This window comes from Canis lupus, chromosome 37, assembly GCF_048164855.1.
Source record: "Canis lupus baileyi chromosome 37, mCanLup2.hap1, whole genome shotgun sequence".
Classification (NCBI taxonomy): Eukaryota; Metazoa; Chordata; class Mammalia; order Carnivora; family Canidae; genus Canis; species Canis lupus.
Window position 1 is genome coordinate 45,850 of NC_132874.1, and position 11,815 is coordinate 57,664.

Consider the following 11,815-nt stretch of genomic DNA (forward strand, 5'->3'; position numbering starts at 1 on the left):
GTTACCCTAATACTCCTCCCTATAAAAGTCAGGGGTTTCTTGTCTCTTGCTGCTTTAAGGATCTTCTCTTTATCTTTGGAATTTGCAAGCTTCACTATTAGATGTCGAGGTGTTGAACGGTTTTTATGATTTTAGGGGGGGGGGATCTCTCTATTTCCTGGATCTGAATGCCTGTTTCCCTTCCCAGATTGGGAAAGTCTTCAGCTAGGTTTTGTTCAAATACATATTCTGGCCCTCTGTCCCTTTCGGCGCCCTCGGGAACCCCAATTACACGTAGGTTTTTCTTCCTCCGGCTGTCGATTATTTCCCTTAGTCTAACCTCATTGTCTTTTAATTATCTGTCTTTTTCCTCAGTTTCCCTCTTTGCCATCCACTTGTCTTCTATGTCACTCACTCTTTCTTCCACCTCGTTAAGCCTCGTCGTTAGGACTTCTAGTTTGGATTGCATCTCATTCAATTGATTTTTAATATCTTCCTGATTGGATCTAAATTCTGTGGATCTAAATTCTGCAGTCATGAAGTCTCTTGAGTCCTTTATGCTTTTTTCCAGAGCCACCAGTAGCTGTATGATAGTGTTTCTGAATTGGCTTTCTGACATTGAATTGTAATCCAGATTTTGTAACTGTATGGGAGAGGGGACTGTTTCTGATTCTTTCTTTTGAGGTGAGGTTTTCCTTCTAGTCATTTTGCTCAGTGCAGAGTGGCCAAAAACAAGTTGTATTGCGAAAAGGAGAAAAAGAGAAAGAAGGAAAGAAAAGAGAAAAAGAAAAAAGAAAAAAGGAAGAAAAAAGAAAAAGAAGAAAAAGAGAAAGAGAAAGAAAAAGAATGAAAGGGAAAAAAGGGTGGGGGAAGCACAACAGAAATAAAAACAAAAAACAAAAAAAAAACAAAAACCACGGGGGAGTATCTCTTTTTCTGTATACTTGAAGTCCCTTGACTTCCCCTGGAACTTGTCCTTCTAGCTGGTCTTCTGGGGGAGGGGCCTGTTGTGCTGATTTTCAGGTGTTAGCACTTGGGGGAGCTGCTCTGGCCCTGCCTGGTGCAGGGCTCAGTGGGGGTTGTTTACCCCGTGAGGCCCCAGGAGGAACACCCCAGTGGCGGCGGCAGCTCTGGAAACCTGGATTCAGCCCCCACAGGAACTCCGGAGCTCTCCGCCTGCAGGGCCTGGAGGCTCCAGCGGGCGGGGCCACTGCTCTGCTCAGCTCGGCTCAGGAGCATCCTTGTGGTCCTGTGGGTTCCCGGCCTCTGCCTGTCCCGGGGGAAGGCCGGATCCTGGACTGTGTCCCGGCGCCCTGTGCTCCCGGGTTCTGTGCTGTTGGATTCGCGCTCCCGCCCCGCAGCCCCCTCCGGGGAGCCGCCCCCGAGCACCCCCCAGCTGCTCCCGCCCCGCAGCGCCCTCCGCGGAGCCGCCCCCGAGCCCCCCCAGCTGCTCCCGCCCCGCAGCGCCCTCCGCGGAGCCACCCCCGAGCCCCTCCGAGCTGCTCCAGGTCCCGCCGTGCACGCTGCAGCCCTTAGGGAGCTCGGCGCACTCTCCCGGGGCTCAGGTGCCTGTTCGTGTCCCAGGGAGCCCGAGGGCATCCCCGCCCTCCTGGGGTCCTGCTCCAACTCCCTGCGAGGCCTTTCCGCCCGGGAAGGTTGGTGCAGCTCCTACTTCTCCCGGACGGAGCTCTCCTGTCCTGGGTGTACTCGCCCAGGCCTTAGCCTGGCTCCTCGCGGGGCCCCTCCCCCTTGGATGCCTTTTGTTTCTTTTTTTCTTTTTCCCCCGTCTTCCTACCTTGATAGAAGCGCGAACTCTTCTCACTGTAGCGTTCCAGCTGGTCTCTCTTTAAATCTCAGACCGAATTCGTAGATTTTCAGGATGATTTGAAGGTTATCTAGGTAATTTGGTGGAGACAGGTGATTTGGGGACCCTACTCTTCAGACATCTTGCCCCTCCTCTCCCACATGTCTTTTTTTACCTAAAAAATATGTTTTTATTATTATTATGTTTTAAAGATTTTACAGATTTCTTTGAGAGAGTGGGAGAGAGTACCAGCAGGTGCCAGGGCAGAGGGAGAAGCAGGCTCCCTCCGCAGGAACTCGATGAAGAGATTGATTCCAGGATTCTGGGATCATGACCTGAGCCAAAGGCAGACACTTAACTGACTTAGCTAACCCCTGAAACCCCTAAAGGATGTGTTTTTATAGCAAGTTTTGTTTGAATCAGTATCAATAAGGGTTCATTGTGGCTCTTAAATATATTTTAACCTATAACAGTTCTTCCTCTTTTTTAATATAAATTTATTTTTATTGGTGTTCAATTTGCCAACATATAGAATAACACCCAGTGCTCATCCCATCAAGCCCTACCCCAGTGTCTGTCACCCAGACACCGCCACCCCTGGCTCACCTCCCCCTCCACCATCCCCGCCCGTCTCCCAGAGTTAGGAGTCTCCCATGTTCTGTCTCCCTCCCTGATATTTCCCACTCATTTTTTCTTCTTTCCCCTTTATTCCCTAAGTATGTCTTAACTTTGGTTATTAATTGATATATTTGGCAGCTCCCACATTCGGGGCATATATATTGATGATTGTTAAGTCCTCTTGTTGGATAGATCCTTTAAGTATGATATACTGTCCCTCTTCATCTCTCACTACAGTCTTCGGGATAAACTTTAATTTATCTAATATAAGGATGGCTACCTTTGCTGTCACTTGAGGACCATTTGAATGGTAAATGGATCTCCAACCTTTTATTTTCAGGCTGTAGGTGTCCTTATGTCTGCAATGAGTCTCTTGTAGACAGCAAATAGATGGGTCCTGCTTTTTTATCCAATCTGAAACCCTGCACCTTTTGATGGGGTCATTAAGCCCATTCACGTTCAGAATTACTATTGAAAGATATGCGTTTAGTGTCATCATGATACCTATTCAGTCCCTGTTTTTGTGGATTGTTCCATTGAACTTCCTCTTACAGAGGAATTTTAAGAGCCCACCTTAATATTTCTTGCAGGGTCGGATTGGTGGTCACATATTCTTTCAGTTCCTGCCTATCTTCGAAGCTCTTTATTTCTCCTATTGTGAATGAGAGTCTTGCTGTATAAAGTGTTCTTGGCTGCATGTTCTTCTCATTTAGGACCCTGAATATATCCTGCCAGCCCTTTCTGGCCTGCCAGGTCACTGTGGAGAGGTCTGCTGTTAATCTAATATTTCTCCCCATAAAAGTTAGAGATTTCTTGTCTCCTGCTGCTTTAAGGATCTTCTCTTTATCTTTGGAATTTGCAAGCTTCAGTATTAAATGTCGAGGTGTTGAGCAGTATTTATTGACTGTAGGGGGACATCTCTGTATTTCCTGGATCTGAATGCCTGTTTCCTTTCCCAGATTAGGAAAGTTTTCAGTTATGATTTGTTCAAATACATATTCTGGCCCTCTGGCCCTTTCAGCGTCCTCGGGAACCACAATTAAACGTAGATTTTTCCTTTCTTTTTTATAAATTTCTTTTTTATTGGTGTTCAATTTGCCAACATAGAGAATAACACCCACTGCTCATCCTGTCAAGTGCCCACCTCAGTGCCCCTCACCCAGTCACCCCCCAAGCCCCGCCCACCTCCCCTTCCCCCACCCCTAGTTTGTTTCCCAGAGTTAGGAGTCTCTCATGTTCTGTCTACCTTCCTGATATTTCCCACTCATTTTTTCTCCTTTCCCCTTTATTCCATTTCACTATTTTTTTATATTCCCCAAATGAGTAAGACCATATAATTTTTGTCCTTCTCCGACTGACTTATTTCACTCAGCATAATACCCTCCAGTCCCATCCACATCGAAGCAAATGGTGGGTATTTGTCGTTTCTAATGGCTGAGGAATATTCCATTGTGTACATAAACCACATCTTCTTTATCCATTCATCTTTTGATGGACACCGAGGCTCCTTCCACCATTTGGCTATTATGGACATTGCTGCTAGACACATCGGGGTGCAGGTGTCCTGGCGTTTCATTGCATCTACGTCTTTGGGGTAAATCCCCAACAGTGCAATTGCTGGGTCGTAGGGCAGGTCTATTTTTAACTCTTTGAGGAACTTCCACACAGTTTTCCAGAGTGGCTGCACCAGTTCACATTCCTACCAACAGCGCAGGAGGGTTCCCCTTTCTCCACATCCTCTCCAACATTTGTGGTTTCCTGCCTTGTTAATTTTCCCCATTCTCACAGGTGTGAGGTGGTATCTTATTGTGGTTTTGATTTGTATTTCCCTGATGGCGAGTGATGCGGAGCATTACCTCATGTGCTTGTTGGCCATGTCTATGTCTTCCTCTGAGAGATTTCTGTTCATGTCTTTTGCCCATTTCATGATTGGATTGTTTGTTTCTTTGGTGTTGAGTTTAAGAAGTTCTTTATAGATCTTGGAAACCAGCCCTTTATCTGTTATGTCATTTGCAAATATCTTCTCCCATTCTGTAGGTTGTCTTTTAGTTTTGTTGACGGTATCTTTTGCTGTGCAAAAGCTTCTTATCTTGCTGAAGTTCTAATAGTTCATTTTTGCTTTTGTTTCTCTTGCTTTCATGGATGAAAAAAAAGAAAAGCGGGGGAAGCAAACAGAAATCAAAAACAAAAAACAGGGCAGCCCTGGTGGCGCAGCGGTTTGGCACTGCCTGCAGCCTGGGGTGTGATCCTGAGACCCGGGATCGAGTCCCACATCAGGCTCCCTGCATGGAGCCTGCTTCTCCCTTTGCCTGTGTCTCTGCCTCTCTCTCTGTGTCTATGAAAAAATAAATAAAATCCTAAAAAAAAAAAAAAAAGAGTGAGTATCCTTTGACTCTGTATACTGTAAATCCCTCGACTTCCCCTGGAACTTTCCAACGCTGCTTGGTCAATAATTTGTTTTTCCCCTGTCTGTCTTCCTTGTCTTCTGGGGGAGGGGCCTGTTGTTCTGATTTTCAGCCATTAGCACTTGAGGGAGCTGCTCAGCCCCCAGCGTGGTGCAGGGCTCAGTTAAACTTGTTTAACCTGTTTATCCTGTTAGGCCACTGTGAATCTCCTTGGGGATTGTCTCACATTTAGATCTTTCATCCATTTTGAGTTTATCTTTGTGTATGGTGCAAGAGAGTGGTCTAGTTTCATTCTTGTGCATGTGGATGTCCAATTTTCCTAGCACCATTTATTTCTTTTTTCTTTTTTTTTTTGGTTGTTTTTAATAATTAATTAATTTTTTATTGGTGTTCATTTTGCCAACATACAGAATAACACCCAGTGCTCATCCCGTCAAGTGCCCACCTCAGTGCCCGCCACCCAGTCACCCCCACCCCCGCCCTCCTCCCCTTCCATCACCCCTAGTTAGTTTCCCAGAGTTAACAGTCTTCCATGTTCTGTCTCTCTTTCTGATATTTCCCACTTTTTTTCTCCTTTCCCCTTCATTTCCTTTCACTATTATTTATATTCCCCAAATGAATGGACCATATAATATTTGTCCTTCTCTGATTGACTTCTTTCACTCAGCATAATACCCTCCAGTCCATCCACGCCGAAGGATATGGTGGGTATTTGTCGTTCAAATGCCCAGCACCATTTATTGAAGAGACTTTTTTCCAGTGAATAGTCGTTCCTCCTTTGTCGAATATTAGTTGACCATAAAGTTGAGGGTCCACTTCTGGATTCTTTATTGTGTTCCATTGATCTATGTGTCTGTTTTTGTGCCAGTTACTTGGGTTGGGCAGCCCCCTCCACGCGGATCCGCTGCCCCAGCTGCTTCCCTGCTGCTCCTGGCCCCACGGGGCGGGGCGCGGCGCTGCAGCCCTTTAGGGAGCTCAGCCGCAGGTTGTGGCGCGCTCTCCCTGGGACACAGGTGCTCTGTTAGTGTTCCAGAGAGCCTGAGGGCATCCCCGCCCCTCCTGGGATCCTGCTCCATCTCCCTGTGAGCGTCTTTCCTTCCAGGAAGATTGGTGAAGCCCCTGCTTCTCCGGGATGGGGCTTTCCTGCCCTGGGGGCACTGGCCGCAGTGCCTTAGCTAGGCTCCCCATGGGGCCTCTCCCCCTTGCATGCCTTTTCTTTCTTTATTTCTTTTTCCCCCCGTCTTCTTACCTTGATAGATGCGTGAACTCTTTTCACTGTAGCATTCCAGCTGTTCTCTCTTTAATTCTCAACCCGAATTCGTAGGTTTTCAGGATGGTTTGAAGGTTATCTAGGTAATTTGGTGGGGACAGGTGACTTGGGGATCCTATTCTTTGGCCATCTTGCCCCTACAACTCAAGTTTGATGCTTTAATGATCTTTCTTTAGTGATTGCTTTAAACTCCTCAAATGGAGGAAAAATATCCAAGATCAATTATTTAAGGTCTTTTGTTCAGACTTCACTTTCTCATTATAATACTATCTTTTGTCATTTCTGGTGTCTCCCTGCCTCATCCCAAGACTCCTATACAGCCATAACTTCCAGCTCACAGATGATCTATCTTCTACTCAAGGAGTTTCATCTCTGTTTTTCTCATTGGATTCAGTGGCTTCCCTCTTTTTGTAACTCCCCTATATATTCCCCCAATGACCAATATTGACCCACAGGGAAGGATATCTTCACCCCCTAACCCAGCAGAAATAAGTTACAGAAGATGGTGAGACCTTCTACCTTCAACAACCTTGAAGATTTAAGGGTCAAAATTGTCAGGAGTGAAATGATGAGGGAGCAGAAAGCCAGCTGAGAAGAAAGCACAAGCTCACACCCTGTGCCACCCCCCCAACTCCTGGTTGGGATAGGCGTTACATTCCTCCAGGGAGCTCCCAACTGTCTCCATGTAAATGCATGTCTAGAGGGAAAAAACGACCTTAACTTGACAAGGGCAAGGCCTCCAGTATCTGTAGGTCCTCTTCAGCATATGAAGGTTTTTCCTGGAAATCTCCCATTTCCTCACCCCCTAGGTCCCAGGTATAAAATCAGCCACAAAAAAAAAAAAATAAAATAAAATAAAATAAAATAAAATCAGCCACCCTTCACTGTCCCAGGGATGCAGCTTTTCTTCTGGGTGGGTCCTGTCTCTGTGCTTTAATAAAATCACCATTTTGCAACATGTCTCAAGAATTATTTCTTGGGGGACGCCTGGTTGGCTCAGCAGTTGAGCATCTCCCTTTAGCTCAGGGCATGACTCTGGAGTCCTGGGATCAAATCCCACATTGGGCTTCCTGCATAGAGCTTGCTTCTCCCTCTGCCTATGTCTCTGCCTCCCTCTCTGTATATCTCATGAATGAATAAATAAAATCTTTTAAAAAAATTATTTCTTGGTCATCAGCTCTGGATTCATCCCACCAAACCACACCTATATTCTAAAACTACATCACCAAGGCTGTCCCTTCCCAGCAAAGGCATTATCTGGTCTTTTCATTCTTATTTATCTTGGGGGCAGAGAATGCAGGGGATCAGAATTAATGGAATAAACCTACTTGAAATCATGGATGAGAGCTATGGGATCCTACACCAGATGCCTGTCCTTGCTGACTCCTGGGGATGAGTGGCTCCAGCCTCTGTTCCTTGGTCTCCATATGTGGAGAACAAGAACAGTAGTACACTAGTGGTTTTTAAGGTCAAACATTAGAGAAACATTTAAGGAGCTTTAACTGACTTTTATATATTCAGAATCCAGTAAATGGTGGTGACTCAATGGTTGGTGCTGCTGTCAGAGCTCTGGTGCTACAGAGTCTCTTGGAAACAAAATGGCACAGTGTTTGAGGATCAAAGTTAGCAAAGAATTTCTCACTATTAATGTTCAGTAGTATTTAATGGAAAAAATATGGAGGGTAAGTTAATTCATTACAATCTAGAGATTCAAAACAAACATTAAATGTTTTAGAAGATGCATTTTTGGTACTTTTAATATTTTCAACAGCTTTCAAAATAGTATATATGTTTTGATAACATACTCTGTCATGAGATGGGACTTGAGTGTATGTGTGGTTAGCAGAAAGCAAAAGGGTAAAATTAAATAAATGAAATATTTACATTAGTTACTCCTGCATGGAAGGAATAAAAGTGAATTAAATTCTATGTTTTGTATTTTTATATATTTTATAAATTTACTCTGAAAAGCATATATTATTTTGTTTTAATAAAAGGGCCTACAATTACATATTTTAATATTTGTATTATACATAAGTTACATGTTTGAATGGACAGCTTTTGGTAAAATAGGAATATCTGGCAAAACACACATCTTGGTCATTAGTGAATATCACTATTATTTCCTGATAGAATCATCACATCCTTTGATCTTTTCCAGTTAATTGAGATTTATATATCAGGTAAAACTTTGTGTCTTTACACTGGTGATGATTTGAAACACATATGCATTGTGAAGTGATTAGCACCATCAAGTTATTATTATTAACACATCCCTCACCTCAGAGCAATCCTGTGTGCATGATCTACTCTCCCAGCACATGTCAAGGGTACAGCACAGTGTTGCTAACTAGACAATGCTGTACATCATACCAGGACTATTCATCATACCTGGTAATTAAGAGACTTCTGCTCTGTGCTATTACAGCTACTGCATAAGTAGTTTCCAACACCTCATATAGATCACAGCACCTCCCTGAAAACCAGGCAATGTCTCTCCAGATGGCTACAGCCACTGTGTTGTGACATGTTTATTTCTCTCCAGAGCAAGTGTGTGGATCATTTCTAAACATATGGAATCAGAACTCATTTGCACATATGCAAATTTTATAAATTACACAAAACCTCTTAAATTATTTATGTTAATTATTATTAATTTATTTTTCCCCTTCTATCCTTGAATTTAAATGATTTTCTTTTTAAAAACATTTCACCATGGAGACTCTTGATAAAAGTTTTCCATTTTTTTCTTTTAATATTATACCACAAATACCTCTGAAATGTGTTTACTTTTTTTGCATGTTTATTTTACAGTGCATGCAACTCACAGAATTAATTCTATATCGTGTAACAATAATTAAGGCTGAAGTGTTTAAAACATTTCTATGGAAGGAAATAATGTGCTTCGTGGAGTTATTAGGGGATTGAGAGTCAGGTGGGACAGGCATACATGTGAATACTTCCCCCTGAGACCAGAGCAGAGTCAGATGGAACCCTCAGAGGCTAAAAAGTGCCTAAAAGAACAGAATGAGAATTTGCCAGACTTCTGAGATATAACCTGGGAATTTATACACTAAGCACAGGGGCTAACATATTTTGGATAACCTGTCTAATATTGGACAATCTATTAAAATTCTTGGTAGCCAACTTTCTTCCAGACTTTGGACAATCAGAACTTGACTGTGAGTACAGAGGTATCTCCCAAATTATATCTACTATTATAAAAAAAAAGGGTTCTTACAAAATAGGTTGCAGAGAGCTTAGTTTTTATTTCTTTCTTTACTCTCAGGTCATGTGTGCATCTTTTTAAAGAGAAGATTTGCATGGTCCTTTGGGATCTACCCACGAGTCAAAACATTTTTTCTACCCAGGGTTCTCCAGAGAGCTGCCTTGACCTCCTTGTTCCGTAAACTGTAGATGATAGGATTGAGCATGGATGTCACCACTGTGTAGAACAGAGCTAGGAGTTTATCTGTTCCTGGTGAATGGCTGGCCTTGGGTCTCAAGTAGGTGACAGACCCAGAGCCATAGAAGAGTGTCACTACAAGGAGGTGGGAAGAACAGGTGGAAAGAGCTTTACGGCGGCCTTCGGGAGAGGGCATGATCAGAACAGCAGCTAGGATTCTGCCATAGGAAGCAACGATTAGTAAAAACGGGCTGGAAATGCAAAGAATGGCCACGACAAAGACTGCAACTTCATTATGGGATGTATCGCCACAGGCAAGAGCCAAGATAGGTGGGAGGTCACAAAAGAAGTGATCTATTTCACAGGGGCCACAGAAGTTCAAGGAGAAAATATAGTTGGTCTGGCCCAAACCTACAATGCAACCCACTCCCCATGAAACCACAGCCAACTGGGAACACACACCACGACTCATTCGAGTTGCATAGTGGAGTGGGGAGCATATGGCAGTGTAGCGGTCAAAAGCCATGGCTGCCAAAAGACAGCATTCGCTGATAGCAAATAATGTGAAGAAAAACATCTGTGTAGCACAGCCCTCCCTGGAGATGCCCCGAGCCTCACTCACAAGGCTCTGCAGCATCTTGGGTATGACCGAGCAAGTGTAGCCAATCTCTAAGACAGATAGGTTGGCCAGGAAGAAGTACATGGGCGTGTAGAGGACCGGGTTGGTCCAGATGGCAAGGGCTATGAGGGCGTTGCCCGTCAGGGATGCTAAAAACATGAGTAGGATGAGGGTGAATAAAAGGAAACACTGTTCAGTGACCTCAGAGAACTTGGCGAATGAGAAGTGCTTGACAGACAGGCTGTTGTCCTGCCACAGGGAACAGCTGGCATTCATGATCTGGGGAAGAGGACAGCAAGGAAAGTTTCATTCAGCTATAAATGCAAATCTCTATATTGCTTCTAATGTGCTCTAGTAACTCAGAGAGATACATTTCTTACCTGCAATTCTAAAATTTAAAAATTTTGGGAATTGCATTTGCCCTCATGCCTTTAAAAACCAAATCCTGTTCACATTGTGTTCACAATGCCAGTTGATCCGTTCAAAAATGCACCTAGTCACCAAGTATAAAATTGAAAAAAATTAACTTCGGCTCAATTCTCTCATTTCTTCCATGAATCAGTCATCAAATACTCTGCCAGACAAAGCTCCTCTCACACCTTTCTATTTCTGTTTTCACTGAATTCTTCACACATTCATTTAGCAAGTGTTCACTGAACACAGTGTTCTGTACTTACTGCTACAGGTACTGAGATTTAACAATGAAAAAAAAAAAACCTACCATTTTTCCCCAAGTCGAACTTATTTAGTGAAAGAAACAGAAATTATAGTGGCTCAGCAGTTTAGGGTCTGCTTTTGGCCCAGGGTGTGATCCTGGAGTCCCAGGATCGAGTCCTGCATTGGGCTCCCCTGCGTGGAGCCTGCTTCTCCCTCTGCCTGTGTCTCTGCCTCTCTCTTTTTGTGCCTCTCATGATTAAATAAATAAAATCTTTAAAAAAAAGGAAGCAGAAATTATGGGACGCCTGGGTGGCTCAGCAGTTGCGCATCTGCCTTCGGCTCAGGGCATGATCCCGGAGTTCTGGGATTCAGTCCCACATAGGGCTCCCTGCAGGGAGTCTGCTTCTCTCTTTAACTATGTCCCTGCCTGTGTGTGTGTGTGTGTGTGTGTGTGTGTGTGTGTGTGTGAGATGAATAAATAAATAATATCTTTTTTAAAAAAGGGATGCCTGGATGGTTCAGTGATTGAGCATCTGCCTTTGGATCAGGGTGTGATCCTGGAGTCCTGGGATTGAGTCCCACATTGGGCTCCCAACAGGAAGCCTGCTTCTCCCTCTGCCTGTGTCTCTGCCTCTCTGTCTCTCTGTCTTTCTTTCTCTCTGTGTCTCTCATGAATAAATACATAAAATCTTTTTTAAAATCTTTTTTAAAAATCAGAAATTAAGTGGGTATTCAATGAATAAATAATTGCTATAATGCAGAGCACTAAAGCCAGGATGTGTCCTGGGGACTGGGTGTTGGAAGGCAGCTCTGGGCACAGAGCAGCGGGCCCAGAAGTGAGACCTGCCACAACCACTCACACCACATCTACACCATAGTTCACTGCTCAAGGTAACAAACTTCTTTGTCTTTAACACTTCTCATCTGCCATCCATTCCCCATCATAGGTTCTTTGCTAAATGAGAACTACTACTGTTTTCAAGTTAAAATTCAAATATCTTCATGTAATTCATGAAAATTTATGGATTGGTTCACTGACTATTGATAGAAACTTTTA

At 43.8% G+C, this 11,815-nt stretch overlaps 1 protein-coding gene across 1 annotated transcript; it reads right to left on the minus strand.

Annotated features, from left to right (window-relative positions):
* Positions 1-453: 453 nt before the first annotated feature.
* LOC140626302 (olfactory receptor 10C1-like) lies at positions 454-10,377 on the minus strand. Its single transcript, XM_072814014.1, has 2 exons — positions 9,444-10,377; positions 454-485 (listed from the first exon to the last, which is right to left on the minus strand). Exons 1-2 carry the CDS (start codon positions 10,375-10,377, stop codon positions 454-456), a joined length of 966 nt encoding a protein of 321 aa, XP_072670115.1.
* Positions 10,378-11,815: the final 1,438 nt, after the last annotated feature.

Excerpts from the sequence above, each read along its gene's own strand:
- LOC140626302 (XM_072814014.1), bottom strand. The coding sequence starts at position 10,377 with ATGAATGCCAGCTGTTCCCTGTGGCAGGACAACAGCCTGTCTGTCAAG. Across the intron at positions 486-9,443 it reads AGCTCTCTGGAGAACCCTGG|ATCCAATCAGGAAGATATTA; the intron begins GTAGAAAAAATG and ends CACAGAATTTAG.